Here is a 26744-nt window from a genome sequence, read left to right as displayed (position 1 = left end):
AGAAAAGCAGGAAATCTCCATGTTTCAGAGGCTGATAACCACATTTTTATTGACAATTAAAAAAAAAAAAAACGACCTTAACAATTAATCAATGTTTCTCTTAAAAAAATAATCCTCTTAAACTGTATTTATTTTCTATTATGAGTGACAAAAAAACATTTTGTTGATGAACAGAGCATACCATTTTTCTTCTTATCGTTATTTTGGGTCATATACCGTCCATTATACATTTATTTTTCTATTTATCTGTAATTATTTCTGTCCTTGTTTAGCTGCAGCAACCACATGTTCCCGATTGGGAATCAATAAAGCTGTATCTCAATCTTAAATCGTTTTAGCAGCCGCTAGTGGACACTAGAGGAACTGCACTCCAGATGAAATCATCAAAAGTGCTGTTAAAAATAATAACACAGCAGACAGTAAAAAAGGAAAAAAAAGTACCGTAGGCCTTTGGAGCAGATGGTGATGATGAAGTCGGATTCGTCCAGCTGTCTGCTGAGCCACGACATCTGACCTTCTTTGCACATCTCCAGGTGTTCCCACAGGTCCAACACCACCTAAACACCAGAAACAACCATAACATACCCAAGCTTCAAAAAGGAAATTTGATTGATTTCATGTTAGTTTCAGTTCATTCACAATATGTTAAATTACAAGTGCTGCAGCAACTGCAGAAACAAGCTAAAACTGACATCCAAAATACTTGCGGTAAAAAAAATACAGCGACCCAATCACCCTCTCTTCAACCCCGCACACAGGTGAGCAGGTCATTATAACATGTATGAGTGCCGGCCATATCACAAAAAAACTAATTATATTGCAAACACATACAAAGGCTAATAACCAAGTATGAACCATTACACACCTTATTCATTTTACAACATATTTACTCTTTTAAGACTTGAAACATGGCTTTTACGAGTATGTACAAGCATAAGCAGGCACGTGCACACAGCCATCAAAGTGGGCCAGTATATCTACTGCAGTTTGCGCACAGGTTACCTTTCCAAAAATATATTGATTGAATACAAAAGAAAAATATCAGGTCGGGAGATTAGACTGTGAAGTTCCGATGCTCGCTCTACCCTCCCTCCCTCCCATCGGCAGTCACTTCAGACCGACAGGTAGCAGCACCTCCCACCTTACAGTCCCACGTTATGCCGGCTTTTCTTGGCTTGTCTGAAGGTGAGTGGTGATGAACAAATGACTAGGCTGCCAGTGCCTCGAGTTTACAGCTAATTAGCCAAAAGACAAAAACAAATATAGTTAACTAAGGTAGGCTACTAGCTAATGGATAAGCTAGCTCAAGGTTTAGCTAAGGCAATTTATCATGGGCATACAGGCTAATGTACTGTACTTAAGGGGAGACACTAAAGGTGAATACAGTAAAATGTGTATCTAATAACGTCATCACAATCACCACATTGATATGCAAATTAGGCGTTAACTAGGCCTGATTAAAATGCGCACATTTGCATGCAGTTACCAAGGCATTGCAGGTGAAAAGGATACAAAAAACTAAAAACATAGCACCTCACAACTTCCCCAGATAGTTACTTACGTCAAGTCAGTATTTTCCCCGGAAATGTTATGTTTAAATGCAGATTAGCTTTATATGTTTGAGAATAGGTGACATTAAGCCGATGGTATTTAAAATATGTTTAATAATAACATCTTCAATTTGAAAAAGCGTGTTATATATTATACTTAAGCTATTAGCCACAAGATGCCATAATTTACAGCTAAGGTGCATTGTTAGGCACACCTGGGTTTAATCAGAATAATAAAATCCATTTGGTCAGAAGATTTTAATGTTTATTATTTTCATATTTTATTATAGCAAATGTTTTCTCCTCTCTTCGGTTTAGTCGCAGTCTCACCTCACAGCTGCAGAAGTCCTGCAGGAAGTAGGCGAAGCTCTGGATGACGGCGATGTGTTTGGGGCAGTCTCTGTTCGAGTAACAGATGAAGACTTTGGGGCGGGGCCACGGCTTCTCCGGGTTCAATGCTGCGCTCTGATTGGACGACTCGCTGCTCTCCTCGTCCAGCTGGCTGTAGATGTTTTCTAAGAAGAGAGGAGACAAATAAACAATAAGGGTTAATGCATGACAATAATGTTACATAGAGCTCATTCTCAAATAATGAAGCATCCTTTTATGCACCAGTTTCAGTTCAAAACCAGTGTTGGAGGTTTTTAAGAATTTCATTGACATAACTACTCTGTAGCTATGGTTGTATGACTAATAAAGAACCTTGAACCTTGAACCTTGGAGTATTTAGGTTTACTTAAGTAAAAGTACTAATAGCAAAATGTCTGTAACTAAGTATGGGGGAAAAAAGCGCCATTCAAACCTCAAATGGTAAAAAGGTAGAAAAATAGTTGGATGCTCAAATAAAGTGGGTATTTAATGAATTTTTAGGATATAGGAACATTTATTAACTTATAAAGAAACACTTAATTCTTCAGGAATCAGAAAATCTTAACTTAAGCTGAGAAATGTAGAAAAGAAAACGACAATATTTCCCTCAAATTTAGAGGAGTATAAGAAGAATATGCTTTAAATGGAAATTCTCAAGTAAAAAGACAGTACCACAAATGTGTACTTGAGAAAAGTACCACCACTGCTCATTATTAAACAACCACTTCATCAACAAGTAGATGTTGAGGTCTTATTGAACCCTGCAGAGAGTTACTGAGACTAAGGCTGCGGCCCCACGAGGATGCATACGGTAAAACGCATACGCAAAAGCAATCGCAAAAAAGGCTTCCGTCCACACGCAATAGACACCGGAAAGTGTCTGTTCACACGAGACAGCTCCGTTTAGCTCCAACCGCTGGAAAAGCTGCAGTGCCGATCCTGTACTTGGCGCTGTAACTTCCTCCACCAAAAGCAGCGAAGAAGACCCCGGAGCATGGTTGCCATGGTTGCCCTTCTGTTTATTCTCCGCGGTGGACGGCGTGTGCTCCTGCTGTAATTCTCTCCGGTAGCCCACCAGCAGATGAAAAACACCCACCTCTCTGCCTCTTCCAAGGGACGAGGGAACCGTGCGGCAGTGTTTCCATTAAGATTTTTTTTCGCCGGTCAACATGTCCGTTAAAGTTTAAAGCCCAGTAGCTGATATCTGAGCAGGAGACGTGGGGAGAGGGAGACGTGGGGAGAGGGAGACGTGGGGAGAGGGAGACGTGGGGAGAGGGAGACGGGGCTATTTCCTCATTATCAGAAAATGATCGTATAGAGGCGATTACACGGAGCCGTTTGACCCCCCAGAGCGCTCCGTTTGCAGATCTATCCACCTTGGGACCCGTTATCGTTTGCGGGGTCCGTTTCTATCGTTTTGTTACGGCCTCGTGTGAATGAAAGGGCTATACGCAAGAGAAACTATGCGGATACAACCCGTTTCGTCCTCGTGGGGCTTCAGCCTAAAAGAGGCTGTAAAGTAAACACACAGTTTGAAGGAGATTTATAGATAGTGACCTAAAATAAGCAGTATAACCAATAACTGGTGCTCTCACCTTGCTGTTTCTTGCGACACATGACAGTGAAGAGAGTGGCAAAGGCAGACATGATGACCAGAGGCACGGTGATGGCCATGGCACGGATAGGCCCCGCCCAAGGGGAATGGACTGGTGACAAAACAAACGCACACAGGATGAGACAAGAACCTGGTCATTTAAAGTCTAGAGTCTAGACCATGTTACATTTACAGCATGAATGTGAAAGTGAAAACATCATGATACAGTAGCTAAAGCAGAGAAGAGTCATAACAGCAATGAAGGTGATTTGTAATGTGAAAAAGTTAAGTGTGTGTTTTGAACATGTTCCATTATGTCCACAAAATACAAGTAATAGCCTGAAAATGTACCTGATATGTCCCCTCTAATATTGGTTCAAACTTGATTTACTATATACAGGAGGAAAATTGTTCTGCAGCAGTTGCAGAGTTTTTGTGCGCGTGCGCGTGCGCGTGTGTGTGTGTGTGTGTGTGTGTGTGTGTGTGTCTCACCCTGGCTGACGTGGTACTGAGTCTGCCTCCTGGTGGTATTACTGTCGTCTCTTAGCTGACACAGAAAAGAGGAAAAGGTCAAAGAAGGAAGAGAATGAAGGAAACAAAAGAGAGAACAAATTGTTCACAACATGTTTGGACAAATTGATGTACATTTAAAAATGTAGATTTGTGTTTGTCTGATGAATCTGGTGTTTTACATTGTAGTCCACGTGTAAGCGTAAAAAGGAGAATCCAGTTTAACCAGTTATCGGTGTGTACATTAAGCTTTTGATGTACCTCTATAGTGTAGGTTCCTGGAGTGACGTCTTTGAGGATGCATGTAGTTCTGTACTGGTTCACATCCTTAGAGAAAAATTAAAACATTTCAATAAAAACGTAGCTTTTCCTGCAGGCAGAACCACAGTCTTATCATAGGTAAGACATCTCTATTGTATGCTGTATTAAGAATATTTCCCCCACTTTTTTGACGAAGAACTGAAGCTGTTATCGATGAACTGTTCAAAGCCACCGGACTCCATTAACAAAAACAGTAAATGTACCTTAGGAACATAGAAGGTGCCAGTCTACTGCTGCATCGATTGGTTATTTTGTTTGTGGTATCATGTGACTTTGGGGGTTCCAAACCAACAGAAAATCACCGAAACACATTAACCAGAGGGGGGCAGCAGTAGACCAGCACCCTCCCGGGTTCTGCCAGGTAAAATGACTGTTGTTGTGGATGGAGTCTGGTGGCTTAAAAGAGAGCTCTCTGATAACAACACTCTGTACGTACCGGTTTGCAGCGCTGCTGTCTGAAGGGTCCCTCCTGCCGCAGTTTGTAGTACAGGAAGTAGAAGTGGAAGCCGAAGGAGCTCGGCGCCTGGTCGAACCCCACGTGGAGGTTTGACCCCAGCTGAGACACGTTCAGGGTCTTTGGCTTCCAGTCTGCTCAGACAGAAAACAAACGTAACCTTCTTTATTGTGGACATCCATGAAGACTCAAAAACGTTTATGATAATTGACTAAACTTGACATTTATAATGCATGCAAAAATGGACATTTCCTGATTTTTCTGTTTTTTATTATAATAATCTTTTGGTTTTAGACTGATAAAACAAGATGATGAAAAAAATCTCACCATGGACTTTTATAAACTGGCATTATATAGACCAGGGGTACTCAAACTTTTGTATTAAAGGTCCACTTGTGAATTTTATACAAGGTCACTGGTCCGGATAAATGCCAGTAAAGTTTTTTTTATAATGGGACACAGTGTTCGGTCCGGAGTTTGAGAAGCCCTGATATAGACTAAACAATTAATTGAAAAAAGACTCTGCCGATGAATCGATAATACAAATATTGTTAGTTACAGCTCTATTGGAAATGTACTGTTTGCTCTTTTGGCAGTCCTAATGTATTTATTAAACGTGCCAAATAGCACAGTTTCAGCTTACATAACCAGGTTCTGTATTTAATCATTTATTTTGAGTTTGTTTATAGGTCATTTGATCATAATTTAGTAAGATGTCTACCTTTTACCTAACTGTTTTATTTAACTGTTTATGCAACGTTCTCCATACAAACTGTTGACCGGGTGAATTCAGTATAATGAACATTTCCAACAGTACTTAACACCTCTATGGTTTTAGTAACTAATTGTGAGTTTTGATTAAGTGATTTCTTCTTCAGAGATGTGGCAGAGATGACAGAACATGTTCCCTCTCTTTTCTGGTAAGCTTAAAATGTGAAACACCTGCACCAGAAATGAATATATACAACTTAGATTTGAAAATAGCAGTTCCCTTATGGTGTTCATTGGATTAAAAGCTTGTAATTGCTCCAAGCACAGAGAAAAAATGTGTTGGCTCTTTTAGGCATAAAATGAGTTTTGAGAAATGTTTTGTATCTTCTCTTTAAAACAAAACAAAGATCAAACCCTCCACTAACTCTATCTCTTTCCTCTCGGTGCACATGTGGCTTTAGTTATGACGACGACACTGAGGAACTTACATGGTTTGCAAACCAGGTTGTCTGATCCCAGGAGGACTTCACACGCTGTAAGATAAACACACACATGCAGAAATGGTTACACAGTTGTCTGGTTTTGTTCTTATCTCTATATCACATATGTTAAAGGAACAGTCTTGACAACTTGGGCAAACATTTGTGTCAGTCTTCCTCAGATGGATAGCAGTTTCATCTCTGTTCCCAATGCAGAGAAAAGTCCAGGATGTGTTTACGCTGAAGCTTTGATCATACTGAAGTACAGACGCAGTCAGCGGACACACAAACATTTCTTTACAAACTACAATCGAAGGTCTGCCATACATTAGCTTCACATTAGCATAAGGCGTAAAACAAATCAACCCTCTAACAACTCTTAAGCTGTCCACATGTTCTGTCTTGAACACTCATTTTCTAATTTCTGCACAATACTACCACTTTTAAATTCAAATACATTGCCAATTTTAATTTTCAGTCGTTTGTGAAATTTGTATTGTATGCCCTTTTTTGGAGATATATATTTTGTTATCTTATCGTTTGTGCAACAGTTTTTATGGTGTTTCTATATATTTTTTCTTTATTTATATTTCATGTGTTTATGAAAATAAAGCTTAGCCTTAATCCTCCTCCGTATGATCCAATGGTTTTCCATCGGTATATTAAAGTTGTGTTATCTGTAACAGATCTTACCATTACATAGGTGGAGGCTTCAAATATGCCAAGAGCATTTTTCTGCTTTCCTGAACTCTGTATCATTTGCTATTTGTGTCATGTGTGTGTATTCATGTATCGGTAACCCTGAAAGAAGAACTCACAGTTGGTCCTGAGGAAGGATGGAGGGAAGAAGCTCTCGTTCATCAGCGTTGGGAAAGGAACAACGCGAACCATGTAGTCAGTGTCAAAGGTCAACCCGCTGAACGTCTGACTGCTCAGCCTCTGCATAAAAACAACAACAATAAATCCACGATAAATAATTACAAAATGTGAATATTTCAATATATAGTAGTGTATTAATAATCATATTGCTATTGATGCTTAAAAGTAGAATATTGCTCAACATGTACTGTTGAATAAAGCTTTTTGAAACAGTGTTGCAGATGATGTTTTGTGGTACCGTGTTCTTGTAGGAGCAGTTGAGCTGTCGGGGGTCTTTGAGCAGGAGGTGCTGACACTGCTTCCCCTCGGGGTTCTTGTCCTCCAGGTAAACTCTGAAGCCTTTAATGTGCTCAATCCCTGAGGAGACACAACAGCAAGTTCAAGGATACATATCCATCCTGGTCTCTTTCCTCCTCTCCTCTCATTTCCTCATTCTGCTGTCTGTCTATCTTTTTGTTTCCTTCCCTTTGCTCTCCCTATTTGCTTCCTCCCCTGTCCTCATCTCCTCCCCATGTTTCATTTCTCCTCCTCTCCTCCTCTCATCTCCACCTGTCTGATGCTGGTTTCCTTCGCTTTCTTCCTCTCCTCCCTACATGTCCCTTCCTTTCATCTCCCCCTTGTTTCCTTTCCCCTACTCCTCTCTTCTTCTCTCCTTGCCATGTTTCTCTTCTTCCTCTAATTATTCCCTTCCCTTCCCTTTTCTCCTTTCCCCTACCCTCACATCTTTTCTTTCTTGGATGCCCCCCCCCGTTTCCTCTCTACATTTCATGCCCTTCTTCTCCCCTTGTTTTCTTTCCTTTCATCTCCTCCTATCTAGATTTCCTTTCCTGTTCCCTTTTTTCCTTCTTGTCCTCATATCCCCGTTACCTTTCCTTCTTTCTCACATTTCTTCTCTTATTTTCCACAATAATCTCCTCTCTTTGTTATCTTTCCTCTCTCCTTCTTCTCTAGTTGTTTCCTTCCTATTTGTTCCTTGTATCTCCCCTTGTCTTCTCCCCTATCTTTTCTCTCCTCTGAACTCCTCTCTTTGAAAACACGTCTGTCTTGTAATTACACCTTTACATACACATGTTTTTCCTATTAGCTCTGTGTGGAGGGGAGAGAAAGAAACAGCGAGGAGAAGAAGAAGTAAAACAGGTTTTCTGCCTCGAGGCGGATTCCTGAACACCTCCGTCTCTCTGCTGCGGAGGCCAGGACAGACGTCGAGACATTTGCATATTAACATGAGCCGCAGTGTGACGGCAGGCGTGTGCTACTTTTTGTTATGTATTGCTTCCCTTCAGTATCATTTCAGGTTGTGTCTACATATGTTTCAGCTTCATACTAAAGATATTCTTTAATGACCATACTATCTACAGAGGTAGAACAAGACATTTCAATGCCATTATTTGATGGATGTTTGCTTTCAATGATTTATTCCTTCATAATAAAAAAAATTGAAACCCAAAATGAAACGCGTTATTCTTGCTTAACACACTTTTAGTTTTGTTTGATCGGTCTTTTTAAGCTGTACTGGGTTTGAGAAACTCCCTCTGGAGGGAGCACAGGGTTTAAGCCTCAGCAGACCCTTTGCATGAACACAACTTATATAACACACTACAGGAAAGGAAAACCCCCAAAAAGCATAAAAGGGTCTCTTTAAGAATGTATTTGATGTTAATGTCTTGTCTAACAAGTGGAACAAATCTCCAAAAATAGGAGAGAAATAATTGCAATATAATAAGGATCATATGCTTGTTAGCAAGTAAAAAAAATGTGTTGTCGTATACTGTGACGGACAAATTGTCATACAACTAGTTGTTTTCAGTGTATATACAGGTATATGCATGTTCAAGATACTTCATTTCAGTCAAATTGTTTTAGAAAAATCTGAATATGTATTTAAAAAATACGATAAAAGATAACATTTGACTATCACGTCCAGTTTCACTTCATGTGTATACATATTTATTCTGCCTTCAGCAGGGTGTGATAAACCAAGGAAACATACAGGCACTTTGCATAAAATCCAAACTTTGTTTTTTAACTTTGCGCTTTGCAAGAAGAAAGAAGTTGAACAGGTTTTTGTAAGAACATTTGACAGATTTTTTCCTCCTCAGATGACTGATTCTGGCTGCTGCTCACATGCGACTGTGACATGGAACATTTCTGTCTCTCTGGGAGAAAACAAGGGGCCGCATTGTCACAGAGAAAGGGTCACCTTACAGTCGGACGCACACACACACACAATTGAACACACATTCCTTCACGGTCAAATCAAGGTATTGTAGTGTGAGATGTGATCCTCTTTCTTAGTCCCCGAGCCTGATCAAAGGGAGGGACACACACACACACACACACACACACACACACACACACACACACACACACACACACACACACACACACACACACACACACACACACACACACACACACACACAAGCACTTTGAAGGTTTTTCTTTCCTGCTCTTCCTCGAGGGGTTTAGGGAAAAAAGGATTCATGTGAAAATCCAGATGATTTTCTTCTAAGTTTTACAAAAATATCACAACTTCCCAAAAACAATTTTGAAAACTTTTCTTAATATTGCTACTGATGAACAGTAATCCGATATAGCAAGTCAAAGTTGTATCAAGCAAATTATCAGCTTTATTGTTTTTCTTGGTATAACTTGAAATAGTTTTTATTAAAGTCGTTGTTATCAGTTGATATAAAACCTACATACTCTTATACACACTTTACTCTGCTTCTCCAGAAGTGTTTTTAATTCAAGTTGTGAGTGTTACGTGCTGTGGTCTCTCTCTCTCTAATTGTCTCCCTCTAGGTACCGCCTCCCGTGGGTGCTCCCTCATAAGGGCCTGGGGATAAAGGGCTGTGGAGAGCTGCAGCATGCGGGCCATTTGTCAGCTTGTTCCTTGCGTGTTGGTGTGTCTCCACACAATACGTTTGATCTGTACTTTGGAGTCTTTGTAAAAGAGTTAACCCTTACTTCATCAGTGTCGCTTTCTGTCTTTATAGAGAGTGGTTGTCAGTTGGCGTTTTGAAATTGTTTAATAAACATTTTATTAAAGGAAATAGTAAGCTCATTTTCAAGTTCATATTTGTATTTAGTTTCTCAACTGTGACATGTCTCCATGCTTTAATGTTCAAACAGTCTTTATTTGTCCCATACTGCAGCACCTCTTTTCACCTTCTGTCAGAAACCAGAGCTCAGTCTGCTCTGATTGGTTAGCTGGCCTGCTCTGTTGTGATTGGTTAACCGCTTTGAGATGTCCCGCCTCTTAGCCTATCACATGCAATGTGTTGGAGTGCTAGCCAATAGAAGCACGAATGTAAAATAGTGATGTCATTATGTTTTTGGAGAAGAAGGAAAGTTGGAGAAGCATGTAAACACATAGAACAGACAGACAGACAGACAGACAGGCAGACAGACAGACAGGCAGACAGGCAGACAGGCAGACAGACAGACAGACAGACAGGCAGACAGGCAGACAGACAGACAGACAGATAGACAGACAGGTACCTAGTGGACTTGCAGACCAGTGGACAATGACAGCAGCCTGATCCTCGCAGGCCAGATGGCTGAAGGAAACGTTGGCGACCTCGTGGATAACATGTTTTCCCAACGGGTAGTTTATTGAACAATCTGAAGGGAGAGAGACAGAAAAATTACATACTTAAACGGTTGCACAGATCAGCATCGTCCTCTGCTTTTATTATTTTACTTGAGGAATCAGAATCCCAATTTAGAAACATTTTATTTGTGTAGTGAATTAGAAGTGTGAATGAACCCAGAAAAGTACATAACCTGCTGTATCTCCTCTCAGGTGAAACTATCTAAACAAACGATGACGCACAGAGCGGTAAACCTTCTGTTGGTCCCTGAATGCAGCACGGAAGAGCTGTTTTAATTGAGGATTGAAGTGTAGAGATTACCAGGGTTTTTGCAGGGAATGTCAGATCAATGTTCTTACTAAATGTGTATGTGTGTGTACGCTTCCTCCTGTTCCCAACATGTCTCTTGTTTTATCTCATGAATGACGAAGAGGCAGAGGAAGAGGAGGAGGAAGAGCAGCCAGCCATGAACGGAGAGGGATCGGAGGAGAATGGCTGGATTTAGAATGAAGAAAGAAAAGAGGCGTGAGCTCAGACACGACTGACTGCTCCTCTTTCCTCCTGCCAGCCACCTATTGACGGAGAGGATTGAGGTGAGGAAGAGGAGGAGGAAGAGGAGCTTTATAAAAGGATGGAGATGACAGGGAGGAGGTTAGGATGCGATACGAATCACTGCCCCTCTTCCTCTCCTCCTCTACAAAGCAGGGTCATGTTCAGGGCTAAAGGAGAAGGTCACAGCTGGTCGCTCCTCTTCCTCCTTCGTCATAAAGCTTATTTATCTTCCTCTTTTCCGTCTCTTTGCATTCAGAATGTATTTATAATACAAAGGAGGAGAGGAAGAGGAGGATAGAGGGCCACAGGAGGAGTGATGGATGAGGAGAAAAGCCTTCGTCTTCACCATCATGCTCAAGAATGTCAGTAGTATCGTGACCATACCATAAAGCAGTATATTCAATCTGTATGGGACGATGGGGAGAAGCTGTTCATCTGCGAAGAGGCTTCTTTTGAAAGGAGGTGAAGACACAGATGATAACTTACAGTTTAAGGAGGAAGAGGAATTTAGAATAGTGGCTCTTCTTCATCTACTTTTCCTTGTCTCCTTAAAAGTGAGTTTCTGAGTAATGTGATTTTGGTGTGGTATGGTAACTGACTCTAAATACTACAATCACCTTGAGACTCAGCTGCTGTTAATGTAATGGAAAAGAGCCAGTTTGAGATTTTAATGTAATTGATAGTAAAACCTGACTTAATTTAACACCTTAATGTTTATTCAGGTTGTGCACTTAGCTTAAGGAAGAAATACAATCTTTAACAGAAATCATGTCATTTAGCTGTTTCACACCCACACACCACACACACACACACAGCACACACACACACACACACACACACACACACACACCACACACAGCACACACACACACACACACACACACACACACACACACACACACACACACACACACACACACACACCACACACCCACACACACACACACACACACACACACACACACACACACACACACACCACACACACACACACACACACACACACACACACACACACCACACACACACACACACACACACCACACACACACACACACACACACACCACACACACCACACACACACACACCACACACACACACACACACACACACACACACACACACACACACACACACACACACACACACACACACACACACACAACACACACACACACACACACACACACACACACACACACACACCTAATCTGGTTTTAAGGACCGGATGCCTGGTCATCTTAAAAGTCACATGACCTTCTGACCCCTGACCTTCACATTACTGATGACCTAATATGTCTTTCAATTAGATTGAATGGAAATGAATGGCTTTTCTTGAGATTAGTAGACGTGGGAACAGCAGAAAGGACTGAATAGTCACGTTGTATTTAAAAAGGAGCACTTCGGGGAATAATCTTATTTGCTAACAGTTTGATAATAAAAGATCGATACCGCTCAATCGCTGTCATTTCTGCACAGTAAAGTAATTAGCTAAGCTTAGCATAAAGACTGGGAACAGAGGGAAACAGCTAGCCTGATTATTAGACTTGTTTCCATGTTACTTACTAAACTTTGTTTTATGATATTGCTCTGTTTTCATTCATTCTTTTCTTTTTCTTTTGATGGTTTACTTGCAGTTTGATTAAGGGTTTGTTGCAAGAACACACAAACTTTCCAGACACTTTCCACACACACACAGTAATCTGAAAGTGCTTCTCGCCCACGGTCACAGACAAAGGCAGGAGGCAGGGATCGGCTACGGCTCAGGAACTTGACTTTTAGAGAGAAAAGAACAAAAGAGGAAGGGGAGGTGGAAGCGCGGAGGGTGAGGGGGCTTCAGGTTTTCATGCTAACTAATGATGGGAAATGAAAAAAGGCTCTGCTCTAATGTGTGATGAGAAGAAACTACACATGGATTTGGATGATGTTCTAGGAGATCTCAATGTTAATCGCATGTAGGCCGAGCTGGAAGTCAGCAGGGGCTCCCCGACAAAAAGCCAAAGGTTCTTTTCATTCCATGTTGTAACATTGCAAAAAGTAAGACCTGTGGCCAACATGTTTATGATACTTACACATATTGTTCAGCAGTATAATCTCCACATATCAACATCACATTGAAGTATAAATGCAATCACCAAAAGTAAAAAACTAACATGAGGCTAAACAAACTACAGCAGTCACATGACTTCACGTCACCACCGTTAAACTAAACGCGGCTAATGTTCGCCTTGATGGTGTTTCATAGTTTATTCAGTGACTTAGAGCAACCGCTGTTTTGAAGACACATACTGACATTCTTGAGTGGGGTATTTATTGAAGTATTTGATGTCATAGAAGTGAAGATCTCTTTGGCTTGTGTTAACCACAGACCTCAGTTCACACATCTAACCAAAAACACATCCAGATGAGCAAACCAGAAGTGCTAAGATTTCCTGTTTGTTTTTTTTAGACCGACATGACAATCCCCTCTTCCTGCATTAAGATAACTCAGTTTTTATTTGTCATTTTTTGATAGCAAAAGATAAGGTTGCTACGTTGGTAGTAATTGTGCAGATGAAGAGAATTAAAGAGGAACTCACTGTCAGCTCTGAGGGTGACGGCCAACCTGGGGCCGCCGTCAGCATCAGACTGCACCTGAAAGAGAGACATTTATACAATTGAAGACACTTTTTCAATAACGCACATTGTTAAAGGAATGTTCAGAGAGAAAGACAGACATTCAAAATACATTCCCAAATAACATTCCCTGCAGTTAATGACTACTTTAAATCTTTTTCTTTTAGGCTACTCCATCATTTTCATCATTTCTTTCCCCCATTCACATCAAACAAAGAAAATAGCTGCTTTCGGATTGAAGGCACACAATAAGGCAGATTGTTTTGTATTGTTTTACTGCCTGTAATATACGTTTTGTTTTATGAGAAAAAGGACATGTATGGACAAATCAATAAATAAAAAGTAAAGATGAATTGGATATATATTGGATTTTTCAATACCAATATTAGGGAGGAAAGATATTTATATATACAAGCTGATATTCTAATATTAAGAAGAATTACTAAGCTCTTTTCATTAAGAAAAAGTAACAGTACTACATGGATTCAATGCTAAATACTGTCAGAAGTAAGAGTCCTCCATTCAATATTATACTTAGGGTAAAAGTAGTCATTTTAAGAGAGCATATATTATAGTCATTGTGGGGATCGGTAACTACATATACTTAAACTAGTACCGGTACTTAGAATTCTGCAGTATCAAATGGTAGTTCTGGTAAGGAAAACAATCTTTAGTTGCGGCCCTCTTGGCATGTTGCTAACACTTTAGGTTCCCCTCTCTTTGGGCCAATAGTAGCTCAGTCCATGGTGACTTGGCCTGGTAACCTGAAGGTTGCCAGGCCAAGTCCCAGACCAAGAACAAGGCGGGTCAAGTGCAGGATCCTCGTCCAAAAAAGAAAAAACCCAACTTGGACTCAATAAAGTATAACTGATTTAATAATCTAACTGACCAGAGGAACAACAACAAGTGGCTGCTTGTTTGAAATCTTTCATAAACATTCCCTGGATTAAGTATTTCCCATATAAGCTTTATGAAACACAAAGGAGAGCAGATAGAGTGAGACACGGTGAGGAGTGAGATACATGGAGGTGTGAACATTGACTGCTTTTTTCTGGTTCCACACAACAAAGACGTGGAGTCTCATGAGGTATGTTTCTGAAGTTTTACAGCTTTGACCTTGTTTTCATGTTGCCCTGACACACACACACACACACACACACACTCTTTCTCCACCTTGTTACAGAGGTGTCAGTCTGTGGTCACACAACAAACATAGACACACACCTGAAACCAATCAGACAGACTCCCCACTGCGTGTGTGTGTGTGTGTGTGTGTGTGTGTGTGTGTGTGACAGAAAGTGTGCCATGCTAATTAGCAGTCACTATGCCCCAACAACCCATCCACACACACGTTTGTAATTATATACTTGTGAAGACCCTGCATTGGCAGAATGTATTCCCAGGACCTTCAAACGAGCACTGACATGGAACCACATTGTAACCATCTACAGCCTTTTGAAGAAGCGGGGATCGGAACAAATATGTTTTTAAAGTGGCCTTTATTAAGATAGAAATACACACAATTTTCCATTGACAGAAATGGACTCAGCTCCAGAAGGCACATTATGCAGTTTGACAAGAACAGAGGCTTTTTAAATACAAAGTGATTTTTTTTATGGTAGTAGACAAACTTATCAATTTAGTCTAATATTTGGTCAGATAATTTTCCTTTTACATATAAATTCCACTTGAAATCATCAACACTTTAATGGTGTCCCTTTTCCAACACACACACACACACACACACACACACACAGCCTCCCCTGCTGACCTTTGACCTCAATGGGTTTACATGCTGCTGTGTGCGCAGACATCCCGCTGGCAGCATGAAATGGGGGCTGATTAAAATCAAGGAAAGCTTTCTGACCGCACAAAAAAAAAGTGCACTCCGTGATTGGCTGCACTGAAACACTTCCCGGACAACCCCCCACCAAAAAAGTTCTGGTGCCACTTTTTCCTGCAGCATGTCATGGTAAAGACTCTGAGACGAGAATGACCTGAAGGGTTTCAGAAAGATTAGGATACTATGGTGGGCTATATGGTCAGAATGTTCTATCCCAATATCTGTCATTTGGAAAATGCAAAATCTCAATTGGCACACACTTGCACATACAGTGACATCAAGTCTTTGCATTCAAGTCTGTAACCTTGTTCAAAAGGCACCTCTCAAAGTACCAGTCCATAATCCATTCTTGTCTGTTCTGGTCCCAAGCAAAGTCCCTCCAGACGGAGCTACTGTCGCACTTTGGATAGTAACCATATGTATGAATATCACGATAGGTAATTGTACTGTATGGTTTAAAATAACCATACAGTATACACATCAACAAACACTGTCAAAATAAACTACTTTACAAATATCTGGTACTCATGTAACCGTAGTTCTTCTTTGTCTAGCTCTGCATTTAAAACACATCACTCTGCATTCTGCGTTGCGCTGTATATACCGTCATATTGAAGGATTCTGAGGGAGAGGAATAACCAGTGACTTGAAGATCCTTGTGAACAAAGTCCTGGTGGGATATTAAAACCAGTGTTGAAAAGTACATTAACTCAAGTATTACTTTTAAATCAGGAAGGTTACTTGTAAAAGAGTACTTTTGGAACAAAGAATTTAAAGTTTTAATTAAGAAAATGATTGGAGTCCTTCTTCCAACACTGAAGAAAACACATGAACACACTATGGTACAATAATCAGCTTTTTCTTTTAGGTCATCTTTTCACATTATCATCATCCTGCCTTGAATTTTCTTTCTGAATCTATTATTACATTTCTTTATTTTTACGTGTGAAGCAGTTTTGAGAATATTTTGTGAGGAAACGTCTTGAAGTCGTAATGTTAGTATCGTGACACAGACTCCTTCATCTTTACAACTGACAATTTTCTCCCTTCCTGTTGCCAGGTGTTTCTGACTAGTAATAATCATTATTACACACACGCACACACACCAACGCCCTGAGGCCTGAATACCCTCAGACTCATCAGTAGACAAAGAAAAAAAGAAGTCCTAAAAGAAAAAGAAAGAAGAGAAAATAACAATTCATTTCAAGTAACAAAAAAGAACTTGCAGCTGAGCGTTTTTCACTTTTGAAAATGACTACAAAGAACAGAAGAGAACTACAGATCTAAAAAACACAGGGAAACTTGAACCCTAAAGAAAGCAGACTTTCCCTTGGGAATCCCCAAACACACACACACACACACACACACACACACACACACACACACTTCCTGCAGTAATCAGAAAGCTAATTGCAGGCTAAGCTAGTTGAACATCAATGGATCAAATTGCTGGAGGTAAGGAAAGAGCGAGGCAGCACAAGGAAACAGGGGAAAAGGAAGGAGATACAGCAAAAGGAGGATTCAGAGGGGGTGGGGGGGGGAGTGAAGCATTATGGGAGAGGTAATCAGAAGCCCAGCAGAGAAGGAAGGAAGTGAGAAAGAAGAGATGGAGGGATCTGATTAAACAGGAACTCCTTCAATTACAGCTTTCAAGGTTCACGTAGCAGACTTCTCCATCTCTCTCGTTTTGTTTTGTGCGAGCAGACCAGTTCCAGATGTGGGACGGAGACCACAGGACAACCTCACAGGCTGACCTTTAAATCAACAAACAGCTCCAACGGTGCTGTTTGGGGAACCAGCATTAGAGCTGGGTACTGAGCTTTTTAAATTGTTGGTAAAGACTGAAATTGTATCTGATCACAAAAAGATTCACAATTCTGTTCACTTTAGCTGCCAGTATCCTTTATCAGCTCCTAAGGATGTCATGAGAACAGATACTTTTGTACAAAGTCGACTGCAACATTGGCCAGTACTTGTTTCTGAGAGTACCAAAAGTAAGACAGATCCTGGCATCAGAATCAGAAACTGTATTTATCTTCAAGACTCACGGCGTCCCGTGGGCAAAGTCGATGAAGGTCTAATCCATGAGAAAGCCTTTGGGCTATAAAACTCAGCCCTGTTTGTATTAATGTCTTCCTGTCTCACACACACACAAACACTACCATATGGGACGGCATGGCTGCACTGAGATATCAGAGTGTGTGTGTGTGTGTGTGCGTGCATATTTTGGTGGGGGGTTAATAGCCAGCAACACCAGATGCATGAGGTCCAGTTGAAGTTATATTGTGATATACATGTTGGAGCTATGCATTGTTTTGGATTATTTAGTAGTTAAGAATGTTATTTATTGCTGTGAAGTATAGAGTATTCTAATAATTATTCAGTGTCATTATTTTGTGTTAATTAGTTGTTTATGCTTTTGTTTTAAAGGCAGCTTCAGTCAAAGGGTATTTGGTAGTTTAGTAATGATCTGGCACCAGATAGGCATGGGTTTCTTTTACCAGAGCAAGAGAGGATGTAAAACTAACAAACCTGAGAAAATAAACTGCACATAGTAAGTTCTTGCCAGGACAATAAACCTGCGTAAGATTTCCTACCTGGTGCATGTGGGCAGTTTGATGACATTTTTTTGTTTTTTTTTTAAATAATTGAGCTTCACTATAGCCCGTCAGAAATCTATAGGTGACTATGTCGATATTTTATACAGTTAAAGGTGGGGTAGGTAATTTTGGAGAAAACGGCTCGAGATCGCTAGAATTTGAAAATACACAACCGGAGAAAATCTGCCACTTCCTTATAGAGCCCCTCCTCCAACACACACGAACGCGCACATGACCAATGAGGGCACGAGATAAGTTTGTGCACAGATGGAAGGCTGACAGGCAGGTAGGCCATCCAGTTATTTTAGCCGCGCCGGCTAAAATGATTGGTCGTGCTTTTTACAGTACTACGGCTTCCACAGATGACATTTTTTTATGGATTTGTTGTCAAAGCACTTAAGATATTCATTGCTATCGGGATGTTAAGAGCATTCCATGGAATATAACAAAAAGTGTATCTCGAGCCGGTTTCTCAAACTTACGTACCCCACCTTTAATTAGCCATACAGATTATTTTCAATCCTATATATAAACAGGAAATACATTTCCCACAAAGAATAACATTTTCATCCTTATAAAGAAATACAATTTCTCACTTGAAATTTGAAAGAACGTGTCCTTAACTATATAATGATGTGAAAGAAGATGTCAAGCGAAAAATTCAAATGTTAAAACACCAGTTAACTGATATATATATGATGATAAGAAATGCACCCATGTCCATGTTGTTTAGCCTGAATTTGTATAGGGGATTACAAAGTGTGACTGCTTTTTCTTCTTCTACACAATAAATAAATAGAATTGCCTCGCAGTTAACATCCATTTCTTAGCAAAATATCATCAATTCATAATTTGAACTATTATGCATTTGTGTGAAATTTGCATAATTAGCATGTAAGTTCATGAACTATTACCAAAAATGTGTTTCCTAAGGTCACAGTGACGTTGACCCTTGACCACTAAAATCTTCAGATCACCATTTCTTTCAAATGAACCACATTTGAATCAATTCCCTGTGAGATCTTACAAATATATAAATCACATCTGATCTCAGCAGCTCGAGAACAAAAAAACGGAAGAAAAACACTGGAAAAAAAGTGAGGTGCAACAAAGCAAACACTGAGAAATAGCTGTGTGTGTGTGTGTGTGTGTGTGTGTGTGTGTGTGTGTGTGTGTGTGTGTGTGTGTGTGTGTGTGTTCGGGGGCAGCCAACCAGAGATTTCCCACCACAGGAACAAAACCTGCAGCTTCCTCCTCCTGCATGACTGCTCCTCAATGACCCCCACCCCTCTTCTTCTTCATCACTCCTCCTCCTCGCCCAGGAGGAGCTGCTCCTCTCCTGCTGTGTCAGTTTGTCTTTAAACCTCTCGCTCGTTACAGAGACAGGAGCAGGAACAAACCCTGACTTCCTTTGAAAAGATACAAACTCAGAGCAGAGAGAGTTGTTTACTACAAACACAATAAAATAAAACATCCGTCATGGAGGTGATACCTGAATGTATTTTCTGATCTGATTCTTTAGCCTTAAACTACATTAAAGCATGTTGATCAATGAAGAAATATTTCCTCCTGCCTACTTTAGTCACTAGAAAACAAGAAAAAAAGCACACGTGTTTCATATTGAACGCCCACCCAGCCGTGAAGATTTGTACGGATCTCTGATGCCAAAAACACACCGAAGCCCCAGAGAATGATGGGATACGTGACTTAGAAATGTGCTTTGAAAAGAAGGGAGAATGATTTCACCGTGTCTTCCTCCGCTGAGACACATGTGATGTTTTTAGCAGATGTTTAACCAGGGAGACTTTACATCGTCCTAAATCATCCCTCATTCCTGCTCTCTGCAGCCAAACCTGATTTATGAAACATGCAGGGACTGTTTCCTACATCAGCTTCTGGGTTTTACTGAGTTTCCACACACCAGAAAAACACACAGAAAAGAGTGTGTGCAGTACGAAGATCAGTGATGCATCACCTGTGTTAAGATTAAAAGGAAGATCAATACAGCCCTATAAATATGAAATTAAAGAGGCCTTTTTAGCTTTTGGGGGTTTTTCCTTTCCGGAAATCTGTTATATGTTTTTGTGCATGTAAATGTTCTGCAAAGGCTAAAATCCATGTGTTCCCTCCAGAGGGAGTTTCTCTCCCACACACTCCCCCCACCTCTGCCTTAGACCCCATTTACACGGGAGCGCAAACGGACCGAATTCGTTATCAAAAAAGTATTCCGTTCACACGCATTCGGCTCATTTAACGTGTCCGTTCACACGAGACCACTGGAAAGGCTGTAGTACATATGCCGGGCCTGTAAGTGGCGCTGTACTTCTGCCACAAAATACACCAAAAGCAGCGAAGAAGACCCCCGAGCATGGTTGCCATGGTTGCCCTTCTGTTTATGCCCCGCGGTAGATTTAGCAACATGTAGTTCATGTAGTTCTCCATGTCCACTTGTTGCTGATGGTTGTGGTAGAGGAGCTGTAGATGTTGCACTAACATCTGTAGCATGGTCAGTAGCAGTAGCACTAGCAGTAGCTACTGACCATGCTACAGCAGTGAGCAGCAGAGGTGGGGCTATGGCTTCATCGTTATCAGGACATGATCGTATAGGACGTACACACTGAGCCGTTTGGCCCCCCAGAACGTTCCGTTTGCAGATCTATCCACCTTGGGACCCGTTATCGTTTGCGGGGTCCGTTTCCGTGGTTCCGTTACGGCCTCGTGTGAACGAACGGGCTATACGCAAGAGGAAAGTAGAAGATGCAACCCATTTCGTTCTCGTGTAAACACCGCCTCAAACACCTCCATTGGACTCCTTTGTTTACTCCAGGTTCATAGTGACATCACTATATAACACTTGCACTAGTATTGGCTAGTGCTTCAACACATTTTACGTGATAGGCTAAGGGACGGGACATCTGTAAAGGTTGACTGATCACAACAGAGCCGGCCTTTAAATCGAGGAGGGAATTACATTACATGACATGTTACTTGTTAGACGCTTTTATCCAAAGCGACTTACATACTCAATACTGTGAGCAATTTGGGGTGAAGTGTCTTGCACAGGGACACAACGACATGTTGACTGCAGTGGGGTTTGAACTAGGGATGCGCCGATCGATATCGGCCGATACTCACTCTCTGCCGATCGATCGGTGCTCTCTAAAAAGGCAGATCGCGAGAGCCGAACGCATGACGTAAAATTATGACGTAAAATACATGACACTTTTCTCTGTGCGCGGCAAAACAAGCTCGCCAAAATGGCTTCACCAGTCTGGCAGTTTTTCAAGGTGTCCGAAAATGACAATAAAATAGCGGCCGGTATGCAACGTGTGTGTGAAGCAGAAATCCTGCAGCTCCGCCCGCTGTGACGGACCGGTGAGCGGAGCGAAACACACACTAAGAGTTAGACCTAACACACTTAGCTAGTTTATCTACCTCTGGAACAAGCTAAATTAGTTATAAATATATTTATTCTTCACTGTCGGGTCACTCATTACTGGATCAGTGAGCTGCATGAGACGATACTGACAGGCTGTCAGGAGAGAGAGAGAGGGGGAGAGAGGAAAAGATAGCGCTTCCGCTCATTTCTCCCGTGTTATTATCCAAAGTGAATGTAAACTTGAATAATGTACTACATTTGAAGGTAATAATTATGTTGGTTGTTGTTTGTGGAAGCGCCAGTGAATGAGCCCCATTAACTGAGTTTTAAACATCACTTTAAATGGAAGATCCCCATAGGCCCCGCCCACTCGATCGGATCGGCGATCGGTATCGGCCGATACTGATTCCGGCCCCAAAATTGGCGATCGGAGCATCCCTAGTTTGAACCTGTGCTCCCCTGATCCGAACACCAGCGCACTAGTCCACTGCGCAGTGGACTAGTGGATTCCCGATGGGAATGGTTACGTTTTATCATAAGTTCTATATTTATCCTAAGGATGTGTAGAATTTCGTAATAGTTCCTCAAATTAAGAAAGAAGTAAAGATTTAAATGAACATAAGAGTAAAATGGTGCACTTTGTACTGCATTATACAGTATGGAAACAAAGATTATGAATTGCTTTGAGATTAAAGACAATGTAATCTACTCTGTCTAAATATACTCAGGACCCTTTCCAAGCTGACCACACACACACACACACACACACACACACACACACACACACACAGCACACACACACACACACACCACACACCACACACCACACACACACACCACACACACACACACACACACACACACACACACACACAGCACACACACACACACACACACACACACACACACACACACACACACACACACACAACACACACACACACACACACACACACACACACACTACACACACACACACACACACACACACACACACACACACACACACACACACACACACACACACACACACACACACACACACACACACACAACACACACACACACACACACACACACACACCTCTAATAACCTCACACCTGTAGAATAGCAGGTCCTCACACCCCCATCCTGCAGCCTTTGATGTGTGCGTGTGTTTCTGAAAGGAGAAGGGAAGCAGGAGCAAGAGGGGGGAGGAGTGTGTGTGTGTTTGGGGGTTGCAGGAAGGAATGTTTCAGCAGAGTAAACAGTGTGAAGCTTCCTGTAGAAAACACTTCAAAGCCAGAGAGAGGAAACCAGGATAATACACACACACACAGGAATACACGCACACACAAGGCATCAAAGGTAGGTAGGAGTCATCTATCAACACAGGAAAATTAAAACCTGTAGAGCTCTCTCACACACAGATCAGATACTTTCCACAAAAGAAACATGAAGAAGGAAATCACATCACTCACTTTTTAAACATCTCAAATTGTCAAATAACTTTCTAAAAGCTTTGTCTTTTTAACAATGCTTCACTGTAGACACGAAAACTTAACTGCCAACTATTCAGATTTTCTAACAGAAATTGGCTTGTTTTTTTAATAATGATGGACAGGAAAAGGAAAACATGCATGTGAAATACATACAATTATGAACTAAACTTTAAGAAGTTATTGTAAAACACTCTGGATGTAAGCATCAGTTAAAGGAAATGTAATGTAATTTAAATTGTGCAATACACTATCTTACACTTAAACAATGATACCATGTTGGGTCCCAATCACACACATTTTCAAAAAAGGTTTTGGGTCAGTTAAGACTGAAAGGTTTGCTTCCTTGGAATATGATGCCTTCTTTCTTACTCAAATGGATGGCTAACATCTGCAGTGTTACAGATATACTATATCAAATGTTGGGTTACTTTTTTTACCTTAACAATGTTAAGAACAAAATTCAAAAACTAAGCACCATATTTCATCTAGCTTTTCCAAACATCATCCAGAGCAAGGAATTCCTGATTGTTCTGTTGTATGTATAAGTAAACAGCATCTGGAAGTTTACCTTTTTAAGTTTAAAAGTAAATTATTGATTGATCAATAAAGCTTGAAAGTAATTTACAGATAATTTATAACTGAAAAAATACTTAATATTGTCAAACGTCTCAAAACGACACAGGGGACATAACCTGAGAGCAATAACATTTAATAATTAATGTAAGATAATATTAATAGATGTTCTTATTAAGAAAAAGGTATAACAAAAATTGGTTTGCATGAGAGTAAAGATTGAAAGACAAGTTCTGAGGTATCTTAAGACATTTTTGATACCAGAAAATTGTTTTTTTGGTTACTGAAATCTGATTAAAACTTAACTAATGGCACTTTTTTGAACACCCTGAACCTTTTTCACACAGTGCACACATTAGACCCCTGTAGTAATGATGGTGCAGGCTAAAAAGTGGTTCATTATTCATGGAGAGAAACAAAGCTGCAGCGGAGCAGGGTGGAGGCGGGTCATCACTTCACACATTCCTGTTTTCCACATCAAATGTTCTTAACAGATCACACAAAAGGCAGGAAATCAGCGTTTTACTACCTGGTATTCCCCTCAACCACAACACTCAAATGCAAAGAAGGGTGGAAGCCCTGTGTTTTATCCCTCTGAAATATCTATAACTCAGCACCAAGTAGAAACTTTTTACTGTCATTTCTGCTGTAAAGGGGACCTATCATGCTAAATGCACTTTTTGATGTCTTTTATACATAAATATGTGTCCCCGGTGTGTCAGGGAACTCACGCAGCGTCAGAAAATAAAACCTTCTCTCTTTTCCTCCGTACCCAAATATCTAAAAACGGGGGTACAACGGAGCTGATCCAGATTTGCGTCCGATATGACGTAATATCGGAAATGTGGACCCACGGCACTATCAGAAAGTTGCTATCAGAAACAATGCCCGACTGTTTTGGACGTAATATGGTCGGTGTTTACATTAGCATGGCTAACACTCAGAGCTAACCTGTACTGGAGAGCATGTGTGTGAAGAAGCAGGAAATCAAAAGGAACTCACCTTGTGGTATAACCGGAAAGAGAGAAAGCCTTTGAGCTCCATACTGTTTCAGAAATAATCCTTGATAATCCATGATATGGCGTTTCATCACGGCAGTATTTAGTTTAGACAGTAGCTGCCGGGACCCGCATGAGCTCAGCCCCCTCCTTTTTTATTTTTTATCAATTCTTATTTTTTTTAAAGCTTTATACCCCAAATCATCACTTTTGAAACAGGAAGTGAAATAGAGGGATATGAGGCATGGCTAGAATGGGTGATCTGTTTGGTATTTTGAGCAAAACACTTCATAGACATGTTTTTTATATATTTTTATATATCTGAGACCTATGCTATTGCCTAAAAATAGCATGATAGGTGCACTTTAAACATTGATTCTCTTGGTCTGTTAAGTCTGCAAAATAAAACCTTTAGATTGGTGGATTTAGAGTTACATGTGCTCTTTGGTAAATTGTACATATGCAGAATGTAAGTAAATGTATGCAATTACACCAATAGTATAATATCCTACCGACAATAAACTTAAAATAGAAAAATGCTTTAAACAGGGTTCATACACTTTTTCACCAATGATTTTCAATGACTTTTCCATGACCTTTACCTAATTTTCCATGACCAAAAAAAAATTACTCTTTCTCAGCGGTACCACTGAAAATGGTTTATTTTAACATGGAACAGGAAAATAAGGTCTGCATATGAAACATGTTGTGCCTATCTAAAACAAATCAAATAGGCTTACTAGCGTCTACACGCTAAAGCAACTAAAATCTCTCACCAGCAAAATACCTCGTCAGTTAAATGCCATTTTACGTTTCATTACTATACGATACAGTGTTTATTATCATTATAGTATTACTATTTCGGCGATTAGATCAAATATAAATTATATTTGATCCAACTTTAGTGACATTTCCATGACTTTTCCAAAACTTTGGGAAAAATATTGTTTTCCATAACTTTTCCAGGGCCTGGAATTACTTTTCCAGGTTTTCAATGACCGTAAGAACCCTGTTTAAAAGAAGGAAACCTCCTCCAATTAGCATTTTCTTCAAAGGAGTTTGGTTTAAAGCAGACAGCACAGGTCTTACAATCTACTTTATTTATTGTAAGTAAATAGAAAGTAGGCTAAAACGTTTATGTTATTAGAGTTTTAACAATTCACTCAAATTGTCTGTTCCCAAATCCAATAAAAGTACATGAACATGAGCTTTGGGAGTCACTCTCCAGTACTCAAACACAAACCATAGTCTAAAGTTTACCATAGTCGCATTGCTGTCTTTTTGTTATTGAATGGTGATAACCAGATATAAAATGTTGATTTCTTTGGATCTAAATCCTCTATAGTAGACTATATTTGTGCCGAATTAACAGGACACCAGTGTTATTCAGAAACAGTTCAAAGTGTTTTTGTTTTGTCTGCATATTTACAGTATAGCAAATTATCCTAAAATTGGCGCTTTTTAAAGTTGGAGTTTGGTTACGTTCCGTAAAAATGGTCCGAACCGGAGCTGCGACAGGTAAAGGTAGCATAACTCAACCTGTCTTCAAAAACACTGCGCATAAAAGACTGTTTGAACAAAGCTTAAGTTAATGTCATCTGCTTATTAAGATAGCAAAACTGTCTTTACTTCTACATAAATGTGACAGAAAACACAAGGAAACATCTGCGAAAAGTGAACTTTTTTGGACACTTGAGACGACGCAGCAACAGCAGCTTTAACTAGCTTAAATGCGGTTAAACAAACAGGTAAAGGTATATTTTTTAAGTTTTCACCTTGTAGCCGCATCGCTCCTGGTTTGCTCTTCTGCCGCCGGAGGTCGTAGATCCACAAGAGACATTTAAAAACAAAAATAAACCCGAGAGAGTGATGAAGAAACTCCGAGGGGCCGCCATTCCTCCCTCAAGTCTGAACAACTCTGAGAGAGAGGAGAGAGAAGGAGGTGTGTTTGGGTGAGCGTGCGTGTGTGCGTGTGTGCGTGCGTGCGTGTGTGCGTGTGTGTGTGTGTGTGTGTGTGTGTGTGTGTGTGTGTGTGTGTGTGTGTGTGTGTGTGTGTGTGTGTGTGTGTGTGTGTGTGTGTGCGTGTGTGTGTGTGTGTGTGTGTGTGTGGGTGTGTGTGTGTGGGTGTGTGTGGGTGTGGGTGTGTTCACTACTTTTGTGAGAACCAGCTTTAGTTTTACCCTGCAGGTGAAAGTAACTTACAATTACTCAAGCCTGTTTCCTAATTGAAGTTTAG

At 40.5% G+C, this 26744-nt stretch overlaps 1 protein-coding gene across 1 annotated transcript in view; it reads right to left on the bottom strand.

The window, feature by feature from the left end:
* The window catches only part of il17rd (interleukin 17 receptor D), a 32873-nt gene extending 6470 nt beyond the window's left edge, over window positions 1–26403 (bottom strand). Inside the window, exons 1-12 of the mRNA XM_034149877.1 lie at window positions 26284–26403; window positions 13597–13651; window positions 10372–10494; window positions 7106–7224; window positions 6807–6927; window positions 5998–6042; window positions 4781–4932; window positions 4285–4350; window positions 4006–4060; window positions 3515–3625; window positions 1881–2065; window positions 442–557 (exon numbers count right to left, since the gene is read on the bottom strand). Of these exons, the coding sequence (XP_034005768.1) occupies window positions 442–557; window positions 1881–2065; window positions 3515–3625; window positions 4006–4060; window positions 4285–4350; window positions 4781–4932; window positions 5998–6042; window positions 6807–6927; window positions 7106–7224; window positions 10372–10494; window positions 13597–13651; window positions 26284–26403 (1268 nt within the window). The remainder of the gene's footprint in view (window positions 1–441; window positions 558–1880; window positions 2066–3514; window positions 3626–4005; window positions 4061–4284; window positions 4351–4780; window positions 4933–5997; window positions 6043–6806; window positions 6928–7105; window positions 7225–10371; window positions 10495–13596; window positions 13652–26283) is intronic.
* Window positions 26404–26744: the final 341 nt, after the last annotated feature.

The sequence above is a fragment of the Trematomus bernacchii genome, unplaced genomic scaffold (assembly GCF_902827165.1).
Source record: "Trematomus bernacchii unplaced genomic scaffold, fTreBer1.1, whole genome shotgun sequence".
Lineage (NCBI taxonomy): Eukaryota > Metazoa > Chordata > Actinopteri > Perciformes > Nototheniidae > Trematomus > Trematomus bernacchii.
Note: the sequence above shows the minus strand (reverse complement) of the source record. Positions and strands in the feature narration are given on the sequence as shown.